Here is a 23,663-nt window from a genome sequence, read left to right on the forward strand (position 1 = left end):
TAACCCAGATTTCGGGGGTTTCCAGAAATCTTGACATATACCAAAAGTGGGCATTGCCCTACCTATAGGAGAAGTTTGGTTTCATTGGCGTTTATATTTGTTTGGTTATAGAGAAAACTGTCCTTGTCTTTTAAAGAAACTGAACTTTACCTTCGATTTTCTCAAAACAGCTTTTTTTTTTAGATATTCCCCTAGTGCTTAAAAGCGACCAATTATGTTGAGATTTAGTGCTGTGACCATGAGCTTTATCTCATACTGTCAGTCTTTTTTTAAAGTTTGGCCCACAATAACTTTTTTCTTTTTTCTGGGCAAGATTATTGATAACAGATTGATAGAATATTTAGGGAGGATGTGGAATACTTGTGTGGACATAGAAGTCCGAGGAACTTGTATTTTTTGCCCCCTGTACTTTTTCATTTGCAACACTTGTATTTTATTTATGATTTTCATTGTTTATTCAATTGAACCTATGGTTAGGCAGCGCCAGTGTTAGGTCCTATTACTCTTCTTTCTCCCTTTTGTTTCTGTCTGTCTTGCTTTTTCTTGGCACTGAATGACACTAATTGTACTATGTGCTTCTCTTTACTCAAACAAACATCTGTGTAGGGGGTTGGGTTTTTGCACCTTCTGTTGTCACTCAATTTTTAAAAACTTATTATGCTCATTGTCCTTGGCAGGTATCTGGTTCAGCGTGCTGTACGGTATCTCAAGAATTGCTATCCTCACCAACGTGAGTAACATCCCCCCCCCCCTCCCCAAAGCTTTTCTTTTATGCTTGACCAAGTTTTTATGTGCCTTTTTAAATGCTCCTCTACTTCCAATTTTATCACGAAAGCTCTTTTCCTTTTCACACAAACATCTTTGCCATTGCCCTGTGTTTCACTTTATTTATTTTCTAGTTTTTTACTTAAAAAAGAATAAAATCAAAGGCTTTCATCATTGCCCCATGCTGTCTTTACCTTATTTTCTGTTCCTTGTCTTTTGATTTTCTCAACATAAGCTTCACCAGTGCCCTGTGTTAACTTGTTTTTTAATTTTCTGCTTTGCCCACAAAGGCGTTCATCATTGCGCTGACGTCAGAGACCATCCCCCGCCTGGTGTATCAGCTACGGTACAGCGACGACGGATCCCTGGCCGGCTACGTCAACTTCACCATGGCCCACTTCAATGTCTCTGACTTTGACGACGCTCACAGACCAACGGACAGGAGTCTTGGAGATGTGGGCATGTGCAGGTACGGGGGTGGAGGGGGAGAGGGGGGGGACGGAGAGGAGAAAAATATAGTGGGTTCAGAGCTTACAAGGGGCTCAGAATGTGATCCGAACCTGGTTCCGTTAACACATTACACCCTAAGGGCCTGGACGGGAAGTCCATTGTTAGATCCTAAGCAAGGGGAAAGAACCCACCTCCCTTGAATACAAGCCTTTAAAAAACACATTTTAAAAATACTAAACAAATTCCAAAAATCCTGAAAAAATAAAAGTTAAAAAGAAAACTGAATGTAGTTTCAGAAAAATATAACTTTATGTATGCGCAAACTGTTGGAAATGTTCTCACTTTAGTTCAATCGGGGTGTCCGACCCGTCACTTTCACTCTCAGCCTCGCGGTCGGGCCCTTGGTCTAAATTCTATAATTTCTCCGTCTGATCAATCGGAATCGCCCCAAACTCTTCCTACAACGTTTTCATCAAAATCTGAGCCATCTGATTTGTCACATGCTCGTTTTTGCTCAAATCCATCGTTATTTCCGTTTTCGAACTCAATTGTGTCGCTTTTCAACAAGTCGAGGCACTTTCGAAGTGTCGGTAACGCGATCGCACTTCGATCAGCTCTAATACTAAAACTACTAGCCGGAAAAATTTCGTTTCGGTATCAAACGAAAGAAGAAACTTTTTGCTATACTATGCAAATCAAAATCCCCGCCCCAGAGTCTCGTCAAGGCGAGACTTTCGTTTCTAAAGACGCTGGGTCGGCGCGGGCGAGTCAGGGTGGAGCGCGTAAGGGAATTCCCGGGCAATCCCGGGCGAGTTAGGGTGTAATGTGTTAACTGCAGATGACTGTAGATTACCCACTGGACTGAAGTTTGTGTTCAAAGATGTTGCCCATGGTAATGGTTTGTTGTATTCTTAATTTTAGAGGTAAAGGAAGAACTAAGACATGCATTTACATGAGGGTTCCTGGGGTTTGTTGAGGATTCTATTTGATAGTTTCTTTTTTTGGGTGTTAATATTAATACATACATGGATGTGGTTTGGATGCTTTGGCTTCCTGTTTGGAAATTGCATTTTTGTATTCACTTCTGTATGAGCCACATGTGGGGACACGAGGTACAGACTTGCTGAGTGGGTGGTTGGCAGGTGCTCTGGTGTGGTTTGCTTCCTTTTTCCTGTCAAACATCTAGCATTGTTACCCTTCCTCCTTCTTTTATCTGTATTTAATTTAACTATCTAGTAACACCTCTAATCTTTGGCACTTGTATAACTGAACCCAATTGTGTTACAACTACCATAAAACTCTTATTAAAACAAAACCCAAAAAAAGAAATTACTGATACTACAATGCTGATGTATTACCACATTGTGCTGAAAGAGTGAATGAATAGGGAAATGTCACCCACATGGGTTCTTTGTGATAATATGATGGATACGTGTAAGACTCAATCATACGTCACTTCAAAATGGTGTATGGCGGAACCTTACACTAAGCAGTCGATTTGAGAATTACCAATTATATCGGGTAATTAGAGAGTGTCACAGGTAGGGTCTACTTCTTTTCTTTCCTTCTGTCATACATCTTCCCTTCAGAAAATGACAATTATTGTGTCAATGTATTGCTCTTTATTATTTACTTGAACACAAACTGTTGTATATTATCATATCATGTCTGTTGTTCAGGTACAAGGACTTCAGGAATCCCCCGTGGGAAGATAAAGACTACCGTAGATCCTCCCACTTCTGGCATATCCTGGCCGCCAGACTGGCATTTGTGTGTGTCTTTGAGGTGTGTTCTGTGGTTCTGTGCTGAGCTGTTTTCCGTTGTAGTGCATGTTGTAAGATATTGTTGTATTAAAAATGGGGCTGTGTGCAATGATTCGGGGGGGGGGGGGGGGGGGGGGGGGGTTCCTTTTTCGTACATGCGTGAGTGAGGGAATGAGTGTGAGAAAGTGTGTGTGTGTTTGTGTGTGTGTGTGAGTGAGTGGAGTGAAATAAAGCCATTATTGTGATAAGTTTCAGTAAACACTCTCATTTTATATCCTTAACATCACCGTTGGAAATTAAGGACCCTCCCCCCCCAGCTTCCCTCATAATGATTTTCTTTTTTATTAACCCTTTCACCCTCAGAGCTATCTCTGCCCAACAAGGCTGAAATTCTGGCAAAAGGGACCTAACTCCACTTAGACTGCATGACTATATTATTTTTTAAAAATCATTAAAAATCACAGGATGAGTCTAAAATTACAGTTTAGGTGTCAGAGCACAGATAAATGAATAAACTACAAGAAAATGTATGGTTTTGTACGAAAAATCATTGTGTATTAGGTAAAAAAAATTCTGAAGTGAAAAAAAACAACCCAAAAGACACAACCCGCTTATTATGCCCGCAGAAGTTCATGATTGTTTTACCCTGAACAGCCTTTTGCAAGGCCTAACCTGGCCCAAATTGCATTCTGTCACTGTCTCACTCCCTCTGCCAAGCTTTGTAAAGTTTCTGGTCTTTACACAGTAGTGGCACGACCCCTTTTTACCATGTATCCTGATCACAACATGCTCTAAAGGATTTGTTGTGACAGAGCCCACAGTCCCAGTGTTGCTCCTCCCTTTTTTACGTCGTAGTGCAGCAAGTATGTAGTACTAGATCTAGATCTAGCTAAAGTGCTGTGGGTGTTAGGCCTATCTTCTTCATCAGAGTCTTCTAAATCATCACCTCCAGAAACGATCTCACCATCAACATCACTCTCATCATAGTTGTTTCCCTCCCCCTAGAGCCTAGATCTAGACCTGTGACATCGTGTTCGCTCTCCTACTATAGTTCTCGCTCTCTCTCTCATGACTGAGTGTCCGAGTGACTACTTGTACTACTAGCACTGGATCTAGCCCCTTTGTCGACGATATCGGCACTTAAATCCCAATTATAAGTGTCTCCATCGTATACAGTGCCTGTAGCGACGCAAAATTTCATCCACGAAGTTAGATTTAGGTCTCTAAAAAGCACGAAATTGAAAAAATCGCCGCTCTCGCGTGCTTCAATCGATTTTCACTAAATAAACACGACAGTAAAGGGCATCCACTCTAGATTCTCGCTGTAAGCTTGGCAATCTCGTGCGACCTCGCAGGAAGCGAGACAATGTAGAAACGAAAGTAGTGCAAACGGGTGAATCGAGTGGGCGTGTCGGCGCACATCGGCGACTACAGGGGTTAGCGATGACGGCGCACATCGGCGCCTCTGAGTGGCAAAAGGTTAAGAAGTTAAGTAGCCTATATAAATGACTTTTCTCTTCCTATTTTGTTTCTCTCCGTCATTTTGAGTTTTTCCTCGAGCACGTTGTGTCCTTGAACTTTTATTTACTTACTCTTACATTCCCCCCCCAGAACGTGGTGGTTGTGGTGACAAGCCTCATCGCCTGGCTCATCCCTGACGTGCCCTCGGTGCTGAAGGAGCAGATCCGGCGAGAGGCGTACATCACCAATGAGATTGTGCTCAAGACAGAGCTGCGGCGGGCCCACGGTGAGGAGGTCACCGAAGACATGGTGTCCTCCCTCACCACGGAGGAAACAGAGCGCTACTCGCCTCGGCTCAGCGAGGACATGGAGGTCACTCATCGCAGGCCCGGTGCCACGGCCTCTGACCCCTCGGACCCAAGGACTTATGTGTGAGGAGGATTGTGAGACTGAGGAGACCTGCTGGAACAGATGGTAGCCGCTTGCTAGGAGCTTTTCTTTACATATTTCTTTCTGCTCCTTGTCATTTCTTTCGTCGCAAACTTAATTCACAGTTGGGGAGTTTTCCATGGGTAGTCCAATGTTCTACAGAGACCGTCTGATAAAGTCTTTCTTGAAAAATTCAAAGTAAAAGTTGTTATAGATTATTTCCACATTTAAGTGCTTGTGAATTAGGAGTCTGGCATCTTTCATTTCTGAACAAGGAAAAATTTGCTGGAAAGGTACCATATATGCTAACTCTGTTGTTAAATGTTTTGTAAATTTCTTCATCCTCTTGAGATTAAAGGTCTTACTGGACAAGGGTTCTCATCTAGTGGGCCACATGGCATCTTGATCTGGGCTGTGAACTTTCTGGGCATCGTACTTGCTCTATTTTTTTAATCTGTAGTTGAGGACCCCTGTTGTAGGTGCAGTCAATCCTGTCCATAACGGTCAATCAAGATCACAGAGAAGAGTGACCATATATATATATGGTCTCTTTGGACAGGGCCTGCATTTTGATTGTTTACCACACAAGATGAAAATGAATTACGTGTAAACCTCCGAAAGAACACTGGCTAAAGCAAGAGATTCCCTTCCAAGTTCCCACCCTCGATACAGCCGTCATTCACAAAATATATAAGAGAAAACAAATCAACACAAAATTTTAAAACCCTGAAACAGGCAGCTGAGGGCCACTATAAGACTCGCACCACACTGCCTATCATATTGTGACTGCATGACGTTTACTGTGAGGTCAGTAGCAGTGTGTTATTATTGGCTCTCACAAAAAGTATGGGCAGTGGCAGTGCTCTCAATTCATTTGACACTTACACATCATTGGGTTACTGCTGCACACCAACCCCCTATTGTTTAGTAGTGCCAAGCCAGGCGATAAGTCCAGCTGCTGCTGTGCATTGATTGAACATTCAATCTTAGTCTGAGAATGGATTGGCAAAAAAAATTTTTTTGTTGCAAGTGACCGCTATGGGCAGTTTTTGCGACCTACTTGTTCTGAAAATGTCGGACCGTGACCTCGTTGGACAGGGACCATTATTACCAGGTTAACAATATAGAAAACACACAGGGGTATTGGGGAACTGTGGCTTGTTGTACAGGTAACGGCTGTGAAGAGGTAACCACTCTGGTGGGTTGGACCGTAGTCGGGTATTGTTGTCTTTTTTTCAGCTTTTTTCAGTGAAACCATATCTTTCGTTGTTTTGGTCTATGTGACTGAAATTGTGTTACATTATGTGTAGGTTCTGTCTTTAGAAATTGTACAATTTGTTGAACAAGTCACTTGAATTGTTGTTGCTGTCAATGCAAAGGAAATTTTAATAGTCCGATCAGGAATTACATTTCTGACTTTTAGCCTGTTATTATACTCACAAAGTGCAACTTTTTATTGAATGTAAATACTTCTAGTTGAAAGATCAAATGCACCACTGTCAGTCATTCTCGTCTCGAGTTGAAAACAATGGAGTTAGTTTGGATAATATTAATTTCGCTACTGCTTTTATGGTACCTCCTGACCTTATTGGAAAAAAGGTGAGTTACTATAAAAATAATTTCTTTGTTTAAATTTTTTTCTATGACCCATGACATGGTCTTTGGCAAAGTCAACTGTTACTGTTACATGTATACTCATGAACAGGTTTTAGAAGCCTTGGCGTTTCTCCTCACTGGAGTAGAAGACAAAGACTGCTGGTCCGGGTCTACCTCTTCATAGTTCTCTGTATGTTATTCTTTGTGAACAAATCAATGTACAAGTAACTATTTAATTTATATATATATTTTAAAAGTTAGCCTTTGATCACAGAATGCAAATTTGTTCTTTTCTGAAGAGTGAAGTGAATGAATGAGTTGGAGCCATTGGTATTGTTGGGGAGTCAAAGCAATTTGTCTTTTGATGGAATGCCCATGAGTTGATATTATTATTTTCTGTTGCAATGTTTTTTTAAAAAGTTGTTTTCATATAATGAGATATGTTCAAGTGTGAGTGTACGATTTTGTTCTATGTTGTGTACTTCTTGTGGCTTTTATACTTTGCCTCTCATCGTTGCGTGGAATTTTTTTCTCCTAAAGCTGCATCCTGACTGAACTAAGGTGTTTTGATTTTGTTTCATACCTAGTACCTGTAATTGAATCAGTGGGGAGGAAAAATACTTTTGTAAGGTACGCTTGTTGGAACCATTTCCCATTTGTTTGTTCCAATTTTTTTTTTAAAATTTGGTGAAGAGTAATTACAATTTTTTGGAAAGTAGGGTGAGAGAGCTTTCATGATCCATCATATTTAAAATGCTTCTAAGTGTTAAACCATTTGTATATCACTCTATCTCTCTAGCTTAAAGTAGATTTTTACACTGCTTCCACCTAGCCTACCATGGTCACGATTTAAGACAATACGCTTTAAAAAAAATTCTTCTTTTCCTTTATTCACTTTTCCGAATCCTTTTAGGCAGCACCATTTCTTGCTACAAGTGTTTTTGTGTTTTTACTGGTCCACCTAGCATTTATTTATCTTTTTCTGAACTTGTCTAATGGGTTATCCTTGACGTCCGTATGTGAAAACGTGTTTTGGTCGAGACATAGCTCTTGTGCTGGCACATATGATTTTCATTTTGAAGATATCATCAGATATATCTTGCTTTTCGCTCTCTATCTCTTTTTTTTTTTATCTTTCACTCTTTCTCTATCCCCTCAGTCTTTCCCGGTCCCCTAGCATGTCCTCCTTTATGTGTGTTGACTGCTTGTATAAGTGTAGGTTACTGTTTCTTCTAATCTTTGTGCTATAAATGTTTGAAAGTATTAAAGGTTAACATAAACATGTACTCTATCGGGGATAATTAAAATTACAATCAGTCTTTAAAACAAAAACAAGATATATGTTGATATATCCTTCAAGGTTTTCAAATGCTTTGTAGAATACACAAGCGACCATGTATTTTTGTATGATTTTACTGCTTGAAAAGACAAATCAAGTTTTCTTTCTTTTTCTTTCCTTGAAAAATAGACCTGTGTCTATATTTTATGTTTCTGATTGACACTGCTGGGGTAGACTTTCCTTCTTTACAGTGGGAAGAGGAAAGGGAACAGAGCTCATTTCTTACAAAGAATTGTTTTCTCTTCGATGCCAAATGAATTATTATTAATGGATCCTCACTACCTTCTTTCAGCATGAAAACTTTCTTTTATTAGCTAACTTTTAACATGGCAGGATCCATTGTCAATATCAGCACCTATTTTTATTATTATAGTTTTTTAACAGTGTTACTTGGTAACATATCATAGAACTCAGTCTTTGTAACATACAAAAAATCAGTGTCGCTGAAAATGTGGCATGTTGGTGCATGATTCTTAATAGCTTGGTAAGTGTTGCTACTAAGTTTTCAAGCTGGTCTGCCCTTCTTCACAGGGCACACTAATTCATGTCCATTACTTTTCTGTTTCATTATGTGTCACAACACTTTACACAGCTTAAAAAATGCTCATATTATTGAGTTGTGAGAATGAACCCGTAGAATAATTGCCCGGTTGTTTTCCTTCAGTCATTTAGGCTATTTGGAAAATAAATTATAAACTTTACTAGAGGTGCAAATGTTGTCCAAGAATGTCTAATGTTTTGTAATATACTTATAACTTATAAACACATTTACTCTTACATTGAGTTACTGACCTTGATAAATTTAAACTCAAAGAAAGTCCAGACTGATTTGACATATTTTGTTTTACATTCTTGCGGTGCATTTTTACATTTTTTTATTTTTTAAAAACAGTTTTCTATGTCATAATGCAGGTGTAACTGATTACTGTATGAATGAAATGTGAATGCTGATTATTGCTTGTGACTGTTGTTCTTATCTAGGGCAAAATGTAGCAAGTTGCAAAATTTGGACTCGCAAGAATTGCCGTCTGCGCTCAAGAGCTGTTGCTTATTGTATTGTTCCTCAGTTTCCTGATTTTTTAAACTGTTTTTACCTAGTGTACCTTTTTTCTGCTTTCTTCATTCCTGTGTGATTGAGTTGTATGTGATATTGCAATGCAATGGCAATGCTTCATGACTTTATGGTGCGAGACCCTTTTCTCTATTGCAAGTTCACGAAAACTTAAAAAATATAAACTTGCTACATAATGAAATGATATCATATAGCCAGACTGGAAAATAAAAATCTATGGGTCTCACAGTTTTTGTATACCGTATATAATATCTAAAAAGGGAAATGAGACGTATTTGGAAGAGTTGAAGGTTTGTTCTGGGGATTGTGTAAAAATGGAAGGATTTAAATTATTACAAGTAATTGAGGAGTGTCCTAGCTTTGAGCCTTGCAGAGCTGTGTTGTTAGTTGCTGTATAGTTTTACCTACAGTGGTAAACGCTATGACTGTGTGCCTTCATTGAATTCAAGAATTTTAATTGTTGAAGCTTTTATTGCTAAATTCCTCGGGGGAATTCTAGGAATGATTGAAGTGGATAGTTTGTAAATTGTATACAATCATCCCTCTCCCCGCCTACAAGTGGAACAGTTATTAGCATTAGAACTGCACGTCCATGAGATGTATATTATGTATCTAGTTTCTTAGATCTTGTGATGTGGCTGTGTGTGCTTCAGCCATTTACTACTTGTGAGTGTTAAAGCATAATGCAAAGCTCTTTACACTGTTCATAGTGTGACGCCTTGCCTTTACTTTTGCCTTGTTTTTAAGAGGCTACTGCTGGCTTGAGGTTGTTCTAGTTTTAGAAAACAATGTTTTAGCTCTTGTGAGATTCTTGTTTTTGTTGACATTCTTTTCACATTGTAGTTGTTGTAGGCTTGATTCATTACTTAAATCAAAGTAAAACTGGATACTTGGTGTACCTACACGTTATATTGTTACGTTCATGGAAGATGCAGTCTTTGTTGAATTTAGTGCATTGCTCCTTCCCAGCTTGGATAAAATGCCAGTCTTTTATCAAATGTGCCACGACCTAGTGGAATCTGGCGCTCGTCAATTTTTGGGCGTATTGAGTTATTGGTATCATCTGAAAGCTTAAATTAATTTCCTTGCTTTCAATGAATAAAATATCAAACTAATATTTGCCGTTGACGAAGGTGATGTCACCTGGTTTCAGTGGTTAAATTAATGAGAAAATGGCCGCCAAATTTTGGTAACTTCAATTGCTTAAGAATCCTTGAAAACTGAAAATTACCTACTTTGTGCCTTTAATCAAGGTTTTTCAGTAAAATTCACATGGAAATGTTTTCATATATGAACATAAAAGGTGTTTATCCAAAAAACAAAATTTCCATAAAAATTGCCAAACAGATTTTCTTTGATTTCATTATTCTGACGGGCGCCTGATTTCACCACGATGCCTCACAAATACATGTAGTCATTAATCTCTTGCCTCACCTACCATATATGTGTATAATAACTGTTACTATTTATCTGTGCAGTCTTTTGATTATCATTTTACATTATACCTTCTTATCCATGCTCATGTTTTTGTTATTTTCGTATCTTACTCTACACAGATATATTATTGTGCTATATATATTGTCCAATGTGTTGTAAAATTATTTTCTTACTATGCTTATATGGGAATGGAGGTCTGTTTGTTATGATATTACCTGCACTGCCTGTATTCTACGACTAATACTAATCAGTTAAAGTAAGGGGCTATGAAATCGAATAATGAACGTAGCAGATCAAGCATTTGAAATAATTTGTTTTTAAGCCAAAATGTAGCAGTAATGCGTAAAAGATCTAAATTATAATCAGTGAAAGGGCATGAAACTATTGAAAGAGAAAATGACATGCAAATGATGAATGTCTTTCAACCATAGCTGCAGTAATTGTAATAGTAATACTAATACATTAATATGATTAACAGTTGTTTTTTATCCTGAGACCTCCGATTGGGCTCCTTGTAACTTGTAAGTGCAACATATTTTAATAAATTGCAATGACTCTTAGTCTTTGCTTGCATCCATGCTACTTATGTGTATAAAAATGAATAAATTTCATTGTTGATATGAAAATGAAATGATGTGACTGTTTAAGTTTAAGTTAAATATAATAATACAAGACTAACTTTTTAAATATAAGATGGCTGTCGGTAAATCTAATACTTGTAATGACAAAATATGTTGAATGTTCACTGTTCAGTACAATATTAATTCAGACTTCATAGCAGTATCATAGTATCAATATGAACTTCAGTCCTGTTCTCTTATTTTGAGATTGCATAATACCAAGCACCTATGATTTAAAGCGAAACTGAAAACCCGAAATTAATGCTTAACGATTTTCTCAAAACTTTGTGCTATGTTTAATTCAGAGTTGGAAATTTGAAGTCGACTCAATAAAGGTGAGAAGTAACATCACTCTGATTGAAGCAATTTCAAAAGTCTCTCGTTACACAAATATCTGGAAAACTATTCACTCGTCGGTGAAACTAAGCAGCTGAGACATGCCCAACTGAAGGCAAGCAGGGGTCACTAACGACAGTGCCCATTTTAATTGAGCCCTTACAGAGTTAGTAGCTACGGGCTATATCATCTCTATGCATCACTTTTGCGCTGAACATAAGTATGGATACGGATAGAATCTCACCCATTGTCATTGTGCATTATGTAGCTCTGCTTTTTTCTCCCTAGAGGCACATTTTGCATGTGCTGATAATTAAAATTATATGGAGATGGTTCCCTGAAAACTGATGAAATGTGACAAAAGTTGAGCCCTCAAGAGAATCTTTGTTTTTTTTGTTGTTTTGGCAAGTTTTACAGTGTTCACAACTGCCTAAGGTCATATGACTCATATTATGAGCAGCGGAACACATTACACATTTTCAGCCTGATAGAAATTAAATTAAAATTTTGCCCAGGTGACGGCTGAAGCCAACTCCTTCTATTGGTTTTGGACCATCAAGGGGTCTATAACGTGCCCCACTTGCACATAGGACCTCCGAGATTTTTGCCCTTATCCGAGAAGACTAGGTGTTAGACCTACCCTAAGATCAGGGGTGTGGCTGAAAGACAGCAATAAGAAGGAGTCAAGGGGTAGCAGTAGAAAGGCTGCAGAAAGAGTCAGGAGCCCAGAGAAGGGGGCAAAAATTGGCGACGAAAGCAGAGGACAGAACGGGATTAGAGAGCAGTAAAGTAGGTGAAAGGAGAAAATTTTAGAGAAGAAAATATTCCATTACTGTCAAGTTTTGAACCAGAGACCTATTGAATGAGAGGCGAATACTGTAACTCTAGACAACGAGAGCCCCTCTCGTAAATCGCCCAATTCCCCCACGCGAGGAGGGGTAGGATGAATGCAACTTGGTACGCTGCTCTCACGTATTCATACATTGTTCCAAATTTCAGGTACTGGTGGTACTTTCATCTTCATCAGGTTTAATTCAAGTTTAGTCACTTTTTATTAAAATTGAGCATGAATTTGCTTAACAGACTGAAGAGTCAACTTTGCATTATAATATAATGAGACAGGTCCTCTCTAAATTCCATAGGATCAAAACAGATGCAATAAATAATATATGATTTTTAGTAGGCCTGCAAGATCTTTGTTTCATGTAAATGTTACGTTTCTGGTTTATATATTTCTGGGTAAGGGCAACTTTATTTTCAGCTCATTGTGTTTTTCTAAGCACATGTAGTGTAGTAATGGTAGTAGTAATAAGAATGTAGGCCTGCATGGAACATTTCAAACTGATTTTTTTTTTTTTTTTCGGTGGTAGGGCAGGGAAAGGGCCTCAAGACTGTCCAAAATAAGTGGACTGGACCTTTGTATTACTAATTAGTTGTATAAATATTCAGTTTTATTTAAAACTCACTGCTTGCCTAGCTTCTAGTCACATGCTCTTGTGGTGTTGAAGGTTTGTCTCCCATTCCCATCTGCTGTAATTAATTGTGCCCACCTTGGTTCATCCATTTCGAGGTTTCATTGTTTTTTAAATACTTTTTAAGCGAAAAGCGTGCATGCATTATATAATTAAATACACTGTACATGTATAGTAATTAGTATATATACCCGTACACATTTAGGCCTGTTTATAGATCTGTACAACAATGTATATAATTTCCCCTAGAGGCTGCAAAGTCTTACTTTCCTTTAGTACTTGGAATGGATATTTTGGTAAGCAGGTGCTAATGCTTACTCTATTTTCGTTTGCATCATCAATCATCAACAGAGAAATAGCTGTCTTGTTGAGTTGTATTTTTCTATGACAACTTTCCAAATCCTGTCTTGTGAGGTGAGGTTAGTGCTCTTTTCTGTGAAGTTTGAAAATGGGCCTTTTGAAATGAAAACCAGTTAAAAGTTAATAAACGTACAGCTGTTACCTCCTCTGCTCACCAAAGGCTGGCCTAGGGCTGTGGTGATGTTTTCCAAGAGTCGACCCAAATGATCTCTGTGCTCGGGCCCTCTAGGACTCTAGGCTCAGACTCAGAGTCAAAGGGTCAAGTTAGGTGGAGGGAAACAGGGACTGAATTGAAATTTTTTGGGGTTTTTTACATTTTATTTTTGAAAATCTTGTACAAGGATTCTATTCTGATTTTTAAAAAGAAATTTCCGTCAACATTTTCTGCTGGGTTTTTTGGGGCACTGTACCTGCATTCTTTACATTTTTTACTAAACTATGTGATAAAGTTGGAGCCTTTCTCTCAAAATGGTTGATGTTTTAGACCATTTTGATGACACATCATGGCCAAAATTTTTTCCTCTTTAGTAAATTGTATTTTAAAGTGCAGTGCATTGTCTCCATGCATGATATGACAATTCGGGGTGAAAACTTTTATAAGTGGAACTGTTTCATTCTATTCTTATTTATACAGAGTTCTTATTCAGGAACTTTAAAACTGAAAGCCATGTCACTTCTTGAAACCAAATTCATCAATTTTTCAAACAAAAAGATGAAATCCAAAGTGCCATTACATGTAGTACAAATGTAGGCCTACATGGCACTCAGTTGGAATTGAAATTCAACTGGCTCCGGTGACCAAATTGGATACTCTTTTATTTATTATAAAAATAGTCATTGAAAAATATCACCATCCTCCTGAGCATGCACCCTCTGTCTCAGGACTTCTTGAATTTAAAGAATAATGAGCTATGTTAATGCTTTGATGTACTCACAAGTTACTCATTCGAAGGGGATAAGTCTTAACCCTCGCTGGTTTCTGAGAACAAGCGCAGTATTCAGAATGTGTTCAACTAGTTTCTTATATCCACTCAACTATTTTATTCGCTTCGCACCTTAGTAATTTTTGGTTTTTCTTTTTTCCCTATGGACTTAAAAAAAAGAAAGAAATGGGGCCTACTGTGCTGTAAACTTAATTTAATAATAGTAATAGACACACTTAGGTCTCCTTGCAACAGTAAGTAAATATTTCCCCCTTTACTTTGATGAATTTTCTAGAGGATTTGCTTGACCTTATTTCTCCTACAGATGGTAAATGTGGCATCTAGGCCAAAGGTCCTATAAAAGGTCACGAGGAAAGAACTGCACTGCGTTATTACAATCTATGCCTTAATAGTCTAGAAATAATTGTTGAAAAACGAACAATTTGATTTTGGCTTGCTCCACAAGGTTTTTGAAACATAAGAGGTTTTAACCTGTGTGACAAATGTATGTTGTGAATTTATTGACAATATTACAATAACCCATCTTATTTTTATTATTAAAATTTTGAGTAAAACCAAAACAATTGTTCTTTTCTTGACTTTAGATGAACAGTCGAACCTGTGTAAGACAGTCACCCATTGTCAAGGAGAAAAGTGGCCGAATAACTATTAGACAGGTGGCTGTCTTAGGCAGGACTGATCAAGATGAAGAAAACAAACCCTTCCTTTCTTAGAAAACAAACCCTTCCTTTCGGAGGTCCCAACCGAAGGCAGTTGCACTGTTGTTGTTATTTTTGTTTTTGTTGTTGTTTTCGCGGGGGGAGGGGGGGGAGGTCTTTTGTTGCTGCTTTTGTGCACGGGTGACAATAAAACGAAATGCGTCAGTCTCAGACAAGTGGGACCAAGTGCTATGGTAAAACAAACACACGTGTCGCTACCACTACCACTCGGAGAACGAGCGACACTTCTGTCAGAAGTTCATGCTGATGTCCATTGTTACTTTGTTACAGATTGGGTGACCACTCATTTCACTTACGGTTTGTGTATGGGTTCTGGGCGGGGTTTATGAGGGATCACATGCTTCCCTCACCAGCAGCTGAAAATTAATTTTGTTACCTATTGGTCAACAGTGGGAGGGGCCTACACAACATGATCGGTTGGAGGGACTACCTAACAACGACAGATTTTTAGTTTAGATTATGAACTGTGAAGGCTCGCCCACAATGCCTGGGGCCAATGCTTCATTTATGACAAAGCGTAATGGAGTCACTAAGTCAACTAAGTTACTAAGGTGGCCGTCTAAGACATGTGTTATTGCTTAGTGTGATAGGGGTTGTGTGTAGAAATATGGTGGCAGTGGCAGTGGCCGCGTTGGACAGGCGCCCGTTTTACACAGTTAAATTATATAGAAAAAATGCAAGGGGGGAAATGGAAAGTGTCTGTACAGGTGGCCCTCTCAAAGAGGTGGCCGTCAGGGCAGGTTCGACTGTATGGTTAAGTGCCAGTTGAGGTCAAAACACTTTTTAGTTTGATGGGAATTAAGCGCTTGTCCATGTTTGGGCATATATCTAATAGTTATAAGGTATTACAGTGGAGTCCACTTATTACGAGTCCGGAAAAAACGAGGAGTCTGTTATAAAGGCACTATTCTAAAACCCCGTTTTTTTTCTCCTCTTTACCTTTGTAAATAAAATACTGCTATCGCTCTATCAGACAAACATGAGAGTTGGGTATAGCGGAACATTGCTGCTGCTGTGCACAGTGCATAGGCCAATTATACATAATTATAATGCAAAACCCTCCAGTTAAGAAACTTGTTGGTGATCTTGCGTAACAAAGAATAGGAGAGCCCATGTGCGTCAATTATAATGAAGGCCGGAGCAACTGAGTAGGGAGGGTGTGGCATGCGCAGACAAGCAGAACACTTCGCGTGATAGGCCAGCGTAAGCCTAGTTTAGATTATCAAGGCCTACCATGCCTCTCCCTTCTCCGACGTGAGAATGGAGAGGTCACAGCAATGTGATGGATGGAGCCAATGTGTGACGTGCGCAAGCTGACAAAATGCACCCTAGGGTGGGGTGGGGTGGGGGAAAACACAGCGGGCGAGTTAGTCCACAGCCCTTTCTTTCTGATCGCCAACGTCGAGCTGTCAGTCCACATCGCTAGATCTAGCGCTAGAGAAAGAAATCTTGATTCGATTTTTTATCAAATAAGACGTAGAGATCATTTTGAAACAAAATCATCATCAGGGGAGATAGCAAAAGGAAATAAACAGAACACCAAACTCATAGATTAGGCCTACTTTACAGTTTCCCTTGAACTTATTACTGGACCCCTTAGAGCGAGAATCCTGCTATAACGGACATTTTGTTCCGGTCCCCTCCCTCTCGTTGTAACAGGATTCCACTGTACTACTAAGTTCAAGTTAAAAAGCATGTTAAGCATCTTGCTTAAGATGGAAAGAATACCGATCTATCTTGAATAGAAGTCGAGAGATTTGTGACTGAATGAGAAGGGGATTGCTCAGACTTGGTGTGTTAGGCCAACCTTTTACAGGAAGATAGCGCACGGCTCACGACATGTGGGAATGCGACGCGTGACTGTGACAGGTTTTGGACCCCCCCCCCCACACACACACACACAGGAGACGCGACACGCAACGATTCATAGGCAGTCGCACAAGACTTCCTTTCATCAAGAATTCTTCTGATGAAGATACTTTGATTGCGCTTACATTACTAATAAAAAATGTTATTTAAAAAGAGGAAAGAGAGCACCGTGACCAAGTGGTGTTGTGAACATTTTCTCTTAATAAGGAGCAAAGGGGAGAGTTTCAACTAATGTTCTGCTCATTGATGACGGGTTAAGGGGAGACCTGGGTCACCGATCCCAGAGAATACCGATAAAAAAATATTTTTAATTCAAAATATGGAGTTTTTGTCTTTTGTGGAAAAACATTCTTAAATATATCTGTTCTAGTATAGTAGTATAAGGTTTTACGGCGCTCGCAACTGCTAAGGTCATATGAGCGCGCGAAACACAAGTTGTTCACCTCTGCGCAAGTTCACTTCACGACTGGTAACTAATTTACTTTAAAATGCTAAAAAGTTAAAATATTCAAATTCGGTGTAAATACATTTGTGATCTAAAACAACTTTTAAGTAACAATAAAAATTTTAAATAATATCAGATTCACTTTACAACTCGCCATAAAGGCCAATGGCCTTTATATCTGTTCTATCTCGGGTCACAGTGACGAAACTGTTGAAAAAAAACCCATCCTAAATTACCAAAAAGGGAGTTTGAAAAGTGCATATTGAACTAAAAATTGTTTTTAAAAATCCTGTTTTTTTTCTCAAAATCTGCTTTTTCACATTATGTGACCTCCTTGGTGAAAGGAGTTTTAGAAAACTACCGAAGCTAGAAGCGTCAAATTTGGCATACAAGTGCTTAATCAAGATCTATTCTGTGGATCTCTATGTGAGGAAATTGGGAAATATTAACTTGTAGAAACATTCAAATTTTTTCTAACATATACCTCAAAGTTTCGACAACTGACTCTTGGGGGTCCATTGACTTTGGGCTCCCTTTTTTTATTTTTAAAGATAGGTCAAAATCCTTACATAGATCTACGGTCGAAATATGTTTGCACTTGTGTGCCAAATTTCAGGCTGAAATTTAAATATTTTCTATGAAATTCATCCGCACTCAGAAACTGGATTGAAAATCCAAGATGGCCACCACAGAGAACCATTTTTCAGAAAAGTCAATAAATTCACCCTTACTTAATCCTATCCACACGTTGCGTTTTGCTATCGTATTCATACGATGTGGTGAACTCTGTGCCCCTACTTTCCAAAGAGGGAATTTACTTGTTAATCCGATCTGTTCGCTTTGCAAAGCAGTCTGTCAAAATGACTTTTTGAGAAATACTGAAACTACTGAAAGTTTCAAAGAGATCTTTGCACAAGTACTCTAAAATGTGAAGAATACAACTCCTGGGGTACAAAATGACCCCAGGCGTACAGTTAGGATTAATAGTAATGCATCCTATTTACCTATGAACTTCTTGCACAATTACATGAAAGTGAATGGAAGTCATTCGTTTAGAAATTTTCTCCTGGAGTGTAGTGTACGTCTCCCCCCTTAAGACGTTAAGATGACAAATTTTTCGACCGTCTAAGATACTAAGAATGCTGTATATAAAACTTATGAGGAACTCAAGACACTAGTGCGTCCGCATCTAGAACCCGTGGGTTGTAATTTCCCAAATTTGTTTTCGTTCTTTATAAAGGTAAATTGGTAGTCTGGGTTTTGGCCGGTCTGTCGTCACACGTTACCGCTGTGTCAAGTCGTCCTATGTAGCCTACTGTAGTAAGGCGGCACTCCAAATCTTTGTACCCACTTTACTTCAAGCATGAGATGCGCTCTATGGAAGGTTGGCCTTAGACTAACTTAGAGGAAAAATTAGTGATTGTGATCCAAAGCTAGAGGGTCCATGGAAACTGGAAGTTAACATGTTTTGAGCCTTTATTCAACACTTTAAAGTGAAGTGCACACAAAAATGTGCTTTTGAATGGACAAGATAGAAGGCGCTGAGCTTGATTAAAAAAACAAAACAACTAAAACCAGCATTAAAAAAAGCAGTTTCTTCGATTTCATTTAGATCTATATTGATGAGCTTCTGATTTCATCAGTGACAAAAGTTGAGTCTTCCCCATGTAGATCTATACAGTAGAGTCCACGAATCTCGAATTCTCGGGTATCTCAAACATTATGCTTGGTCCTGTTTCAGTCCCTATGTTTTCTTTGTACTGGTATTGACTTCATGGAGTTCCAGAACATTCAGAACCCGCAACACTCAAATCTTGAACAAATCCACTTCACATTCTCAACTAAAGACCTGGCTTTACCGCCTTCCAGGCCGCGGGTAGCTTTTTGTTATATAATTATATATATACATGTAATTGTTACAACTAAAACGTGGTCTCACCACCAGAGGCTGGAAGAAGGGGGGAACGGGGAAGGGGAGGTGGGGAGTGATACTGACTCAACTGACTGCATCGCATGACTGGCTCGCCACGTATGCAATCATGCACTTGTTGCATTGTAATACTGTGCCTCAGCACTGGGAATTTGAACACATGTGTTTGAAATGCTACTGACCATCTGGAATATTTTTTGCTCTGAGAAAATTGAAGCCGTTACCTATTTCCTTCATTTATTATTTTTTTAAAACCCACCCTGCTTGAATTAGTAGGCTACTTGTACATAAAAGTAAATGATTTACACATCAAGGTCCTATCATTAAAAATAATGATGATATCACAATAGACCTCAAATTTTCTCTGTGCTGCATGCTTTTTCCATACTCACCCCACCCCCCCCCAACACACTCACACATTGTGTTTAAAATTAAAACAATGGCAACGTCTAAATGCCGTCATTATTAGGTAAAACTGAATTTTCATTTTCATGTCAGGATTCTTGTGATTCCAAAAAGATAAAAGGAGTTTGCTGCTTTGAATACATCTTTCAAAGAGGAGAGATAAAAAGACATGAAATGTCAAGTCAGTCAAAATATATGTTTAGACAATTAAGACTGACTGCAAAAAAGCAGGGTAATATGAAAGTCAGTTTTTGAGAAAATTGCAAGAGACTGGACACGTGAAAGTGAACGGGCCAGCCTTATAGGCCTATTTGTGTGTCTTGCTGGTCCCCTATGCCAGCAGTCCGCCTCCATGATAAAAGCTTTGTTTACAAAATCTCTTGAAAACTACACGCAATCATAAAAATAATATCAACTTTGTTGAAATTAGCATATCAAAATTAACAAAATGACTTGTGAGTAACTTTTTCTTTAATTTTGGAGATCACAAAAAATAATATTTTTTTTACCAAGATTGCAACACGTAATTTTCTTGTCCATTTTTGTATCACAAAATTGATGGACGTCTGTTTTAAACTGAATGTGTACTACCTCATAAGTCTCACGGAGGGAGATTTGACAAGACAATTAGAGGTGCATAGGTAATAATAGTAATTGCATTGGAGCACATATCCGTGCTCTGCAGTCCACAGCATGCTCTACCGCTTTACAGCTAATTGTATATTTTATACAGTTGTTACAGTACAGTATTTCGGTTGGGAAAAGGAACACAACATAGATCTGCAGTAGATCTAGCGTCCAGTGCCTACAACTAATCATCATTCATTTATTCTCCCATGAAGAGACAAGACCAAAGTAAAGTTAATTCATTGACTAGATTTGCATTCACCAAAATCTTTCTTCCCCCTCCCTCCCCTGCACACAGGGTACAATGACATATATAATAAAATGAGTACACAATTAGTTTAGGCATACACTGTAGGCGAAATCTGCTATGTGGGATTTGGTTTTGCTCCAATATTTGCTCTTTCTGCTTTCTTGTCCATTTGTATAGCTGAGCTTGTCTGTCCGAATGACTGCTATACCATAAAAGAACTTTCTTAAAGTACATTTTAAGAGATTGGTCCCAGGATTTACAATAAACCATCTGGTTACATGTATATGTATAGAAAAGACACTCTTATATGAGGGGCCCATTGTACATGTAGTGAGAAACAAGTGTTAGGTTTCGACCCTCCAACAAATTTGAGAAGACAGGTAAAGTTCATGTCACTCTGGATACATGAAGAGCACTAAATGTGAACTGTACTGTTCACGGAGCATTTTCTAATAAAATCCTGTGCTCAGTGCTGATAAAAACGTAATGAATTTTAAAATCTCCCATTATGACTATGACCTGGAGATAAGTGCCTAGTGACATTCCCATGAGCTGGGAAGATGACTCCAACTTCAATGGGAAGAAATTCATTGACACAATAAGAGCAGCTATAGCTTGTTCACTTTTGTCTTTACCGCGGTTGGAGCAAGAAAATAAACAAATCTAAAATCTTTTCAGGTCTTTGCATCCAGGTCTGAAAGTCGAATGGCCAACAGAATCTAAAAAAAACCCCATCAATAAAGGTCACTGCAAACTAAGGTTCCGACACATATATTCTTTTGACATTTAAGTTATAAGCGGGTCGAAAAATAATAAGAGGGGATTTACAGTACAGCATACTCCTGAAACATAAAAAAGTTGACCCATTCTGATCAACATCAGACAATAACGCATGCTGCACACCTATGAAATGTGGATACAAAAGATGGGTGAGTACTTTCCCCGAGACTTGTGGAGATACAGTCCGTGCCGGCTTTAAACACGCTGGCATAAAACACGTTTCGGACTCAAGCTTGCTAAACGGCTCTTACTGATTTTTTGCTATAATTACACACTTTTAAGCACGGTAACTTCGGCTTCAGGCACGCTTCATTTACAAGACAGTCAATACTTTCATGATGACTGAAGACCCATCGAAGATCGAAAACAGTCTACACCGGAATAGTGGAGTGCATTAAGAGAAACAAAAAGAACGCAAGTGATGGAGACACACACTCACACTGGCGGAGAGGAAGGCAGAGAGATGCACAGTTGACACAGTCGCGCCCGCGGACATAGGATCTAGCCTTGGGCAAAGCTACACACAGATGAAAAAAAATACAAAGAGAGTTGGGGAGAAGAGAAAAGGAGGCTGGCTGCGATTTCATCTTTGACCCTCGCTATCCATTAATCATGATTGTGTATCACGCACGAGGTGGGGCACAGCGGGCAGTGGTACGCACAGGCAGTGTGTAGGCTTAGTGTGCTGTATCGTGACAGGCCGTCCAAATTAAGTTTTCATTTTCCATTCGACCAAAAAAACCAAAAACAAACTTGAAAAGCAAACAAAAACTACCATGGCGGGTAAAAATAACAGTGCACACTTTTGCGGGACTGCTATTGGCCTACTTACAAAGAGAAATTTTCTATATATGAAAATCTCTGGATTATGTCTACTTTGAACTCAAACACGCTTCGGCATTAAGCATGCTTAAGTTTTCTTCTCCCAATGACCGTGTTTAAAACCGGCATGGACTGTTTATAGTCTTGGAAGGAAATTTACAACCTTACACTTACATTGAAATGTAGGGGTAAGGTGGTGTCGCTGTCTCAAAACGAGTGAGTAGAAGGCGAGATTACTGTTAATCATTTGTTGTAGTGATCCAGAGATACTCCGAAAGGACGGCTTTTAATATAACAGGGCTAAAAAAGAGAAACTTTTAAATAACTAGATCAACATTATTAAATAAATATTTTTGGTCGGTCGGTCGCTCACAGGAGAACCATGCAAAGTTTCATACACATAGAGGTAAATTAATAAAAGTGCTAGGACTTTTTAAATGCAGACAGATGAAAATAAATGAGCTGTAACTGCTGATAGACCATTCTTTGAAAAAAAACTCCAAAACAAACAAGACATGACACCAAGATCAAATGTTTTATAAAATTGTATTAACTTTCATTATTCATCACATCTCCCTTCTGTGAGTGCCGAGGGACACAATGCAACCATGAAACAATGTATAGATTCTTCTCAGCTGTCAAGACTCGCTACAGCCAGCACGGAACTGAGACATTGCCACATTGGAAAAGGCAGGGACGGGGGGGGATGGGGCGAGTCGGGTTTCTCCAACACCCCGAAGATCACAGGGAAAGCAGAGCAACATGTCTGGGCTATGCAACCACTTTCAGATTCATCAACAATAAAATTATCTCATCTGCAATGTGAAATCAGCACTTCGTGTGAAACCTGAACTTCGTGTACTTGTTTCCTTTGCATACAACGAAATCCTCTGCCTATACACAACAGGAACAGAGAGAAAAAGGCAATCACTAGCTTACAAAAATAAATTGGGGGCATGAACAATTTCAGCCATCTATATGGGCTACGGCCTTCACGTTAAAAATATATAGTGGCAGGAAGAGGGAAAACTCAAGACAGTCTCCCAGACATACACTAGAATTTGTTACCCCATCCCCAAAGTTCTTCATTGTCCACCAAAGCACTCCGAAGAATGTGAACACGTTTTACTGACAAAAAGACAGGGTTATCTTTGAAGTCATACTTGCTTAGACAGCTGCTCCAGGTACCTGAACATTCAAAAACTCTGCAATTTGTCACAGTGGCTCAAGGGGAACAAGCCAGGCTATGAAGGAACATTCTTTAGACTTTAGGGTAAATTACTACTGGCACTTACAATCATTGGCAACACCTTAGATCTAATGAAAGAACAAAAGATCCTGAATGCTGGCCACTTTTGTTGCAACAGCAAAGTGCAAAGTCAACATCAATATGTTGTCACCCCCCCAAAAAAAAAATTTAAAAAGAAAGAAAGAAAGGGGTGGTTTAGACAAATGTTTCAGTTGTCAAACATTTTCTTGACAACCAATGAACACCCCTCCCCAAACTACCGATTTACTAACTATCAACAGTTCAAAAAAGAAAAAAAACAACCCATCAGTGCATAGATGTAAAATAAAAAAGTACGTCTGTGGCTTGCAAATTCTTTCCCAAATTTTGTTTCCATTAGATTACAAATATCAATGTAGAGAAGACAGCAGCACCACAGTGCAAACTTATCCTTTCTCTTGAGACTGAAATGGTAGCTTTACAAAGCTCATCATCATTTGAAATATCCAGCAAGTGCGCACAAATAGTCACAGCAATCAACTGG

At 38.8% G+C, this 23,663-nt stretch overlaps 1 protein-coding gene across 1 annotated transcript in view; it reads left to right on the forward strand.

The window, feature by feature from the left end:
* The window catches only part of LOC101853478 (anoctamin-4), a gene marked incomplete in the record, with an annotated part of 62,245 nt that extends 53,163 nt beyond the window's left edge, over positions 1 to 9,082 (forward strand). The window contains 4 exon segments of the mRNA XM_013086033.2: positions 678 to 730; positions 1,056 to 1,234; positions 2,895 to 3,000; positions 4,590 to 9,082. Of these exon segments, the coding sequence (XP_012941487.1) occupies positions 678 to 730; positions 1,056 to 1,234; positions 2,895 to 3,000; positions 4,590 to 4,874 (623 nt within the window).
* Between the last annotated feature and the right edge of the window lie 14,581 nt (positions 9,083 to 23,663).

The sequence above is a fragment of the Aplysia californica genome, unplaced genomic scaffold (genome assembly GCF_000002075.1).
Source record: "Aplysia californica isolate F4 #8 unplaced genomic scaffold, AplCal3.0 scaffold00429, whole genome shotgun sequence".
NCBI classification, from domain to species: Eukaryota; Metazoa; Mollusca; class Gastropoda; order Aplysiida; family Aplysiidae; genus Aplysia; species Aplysia californica.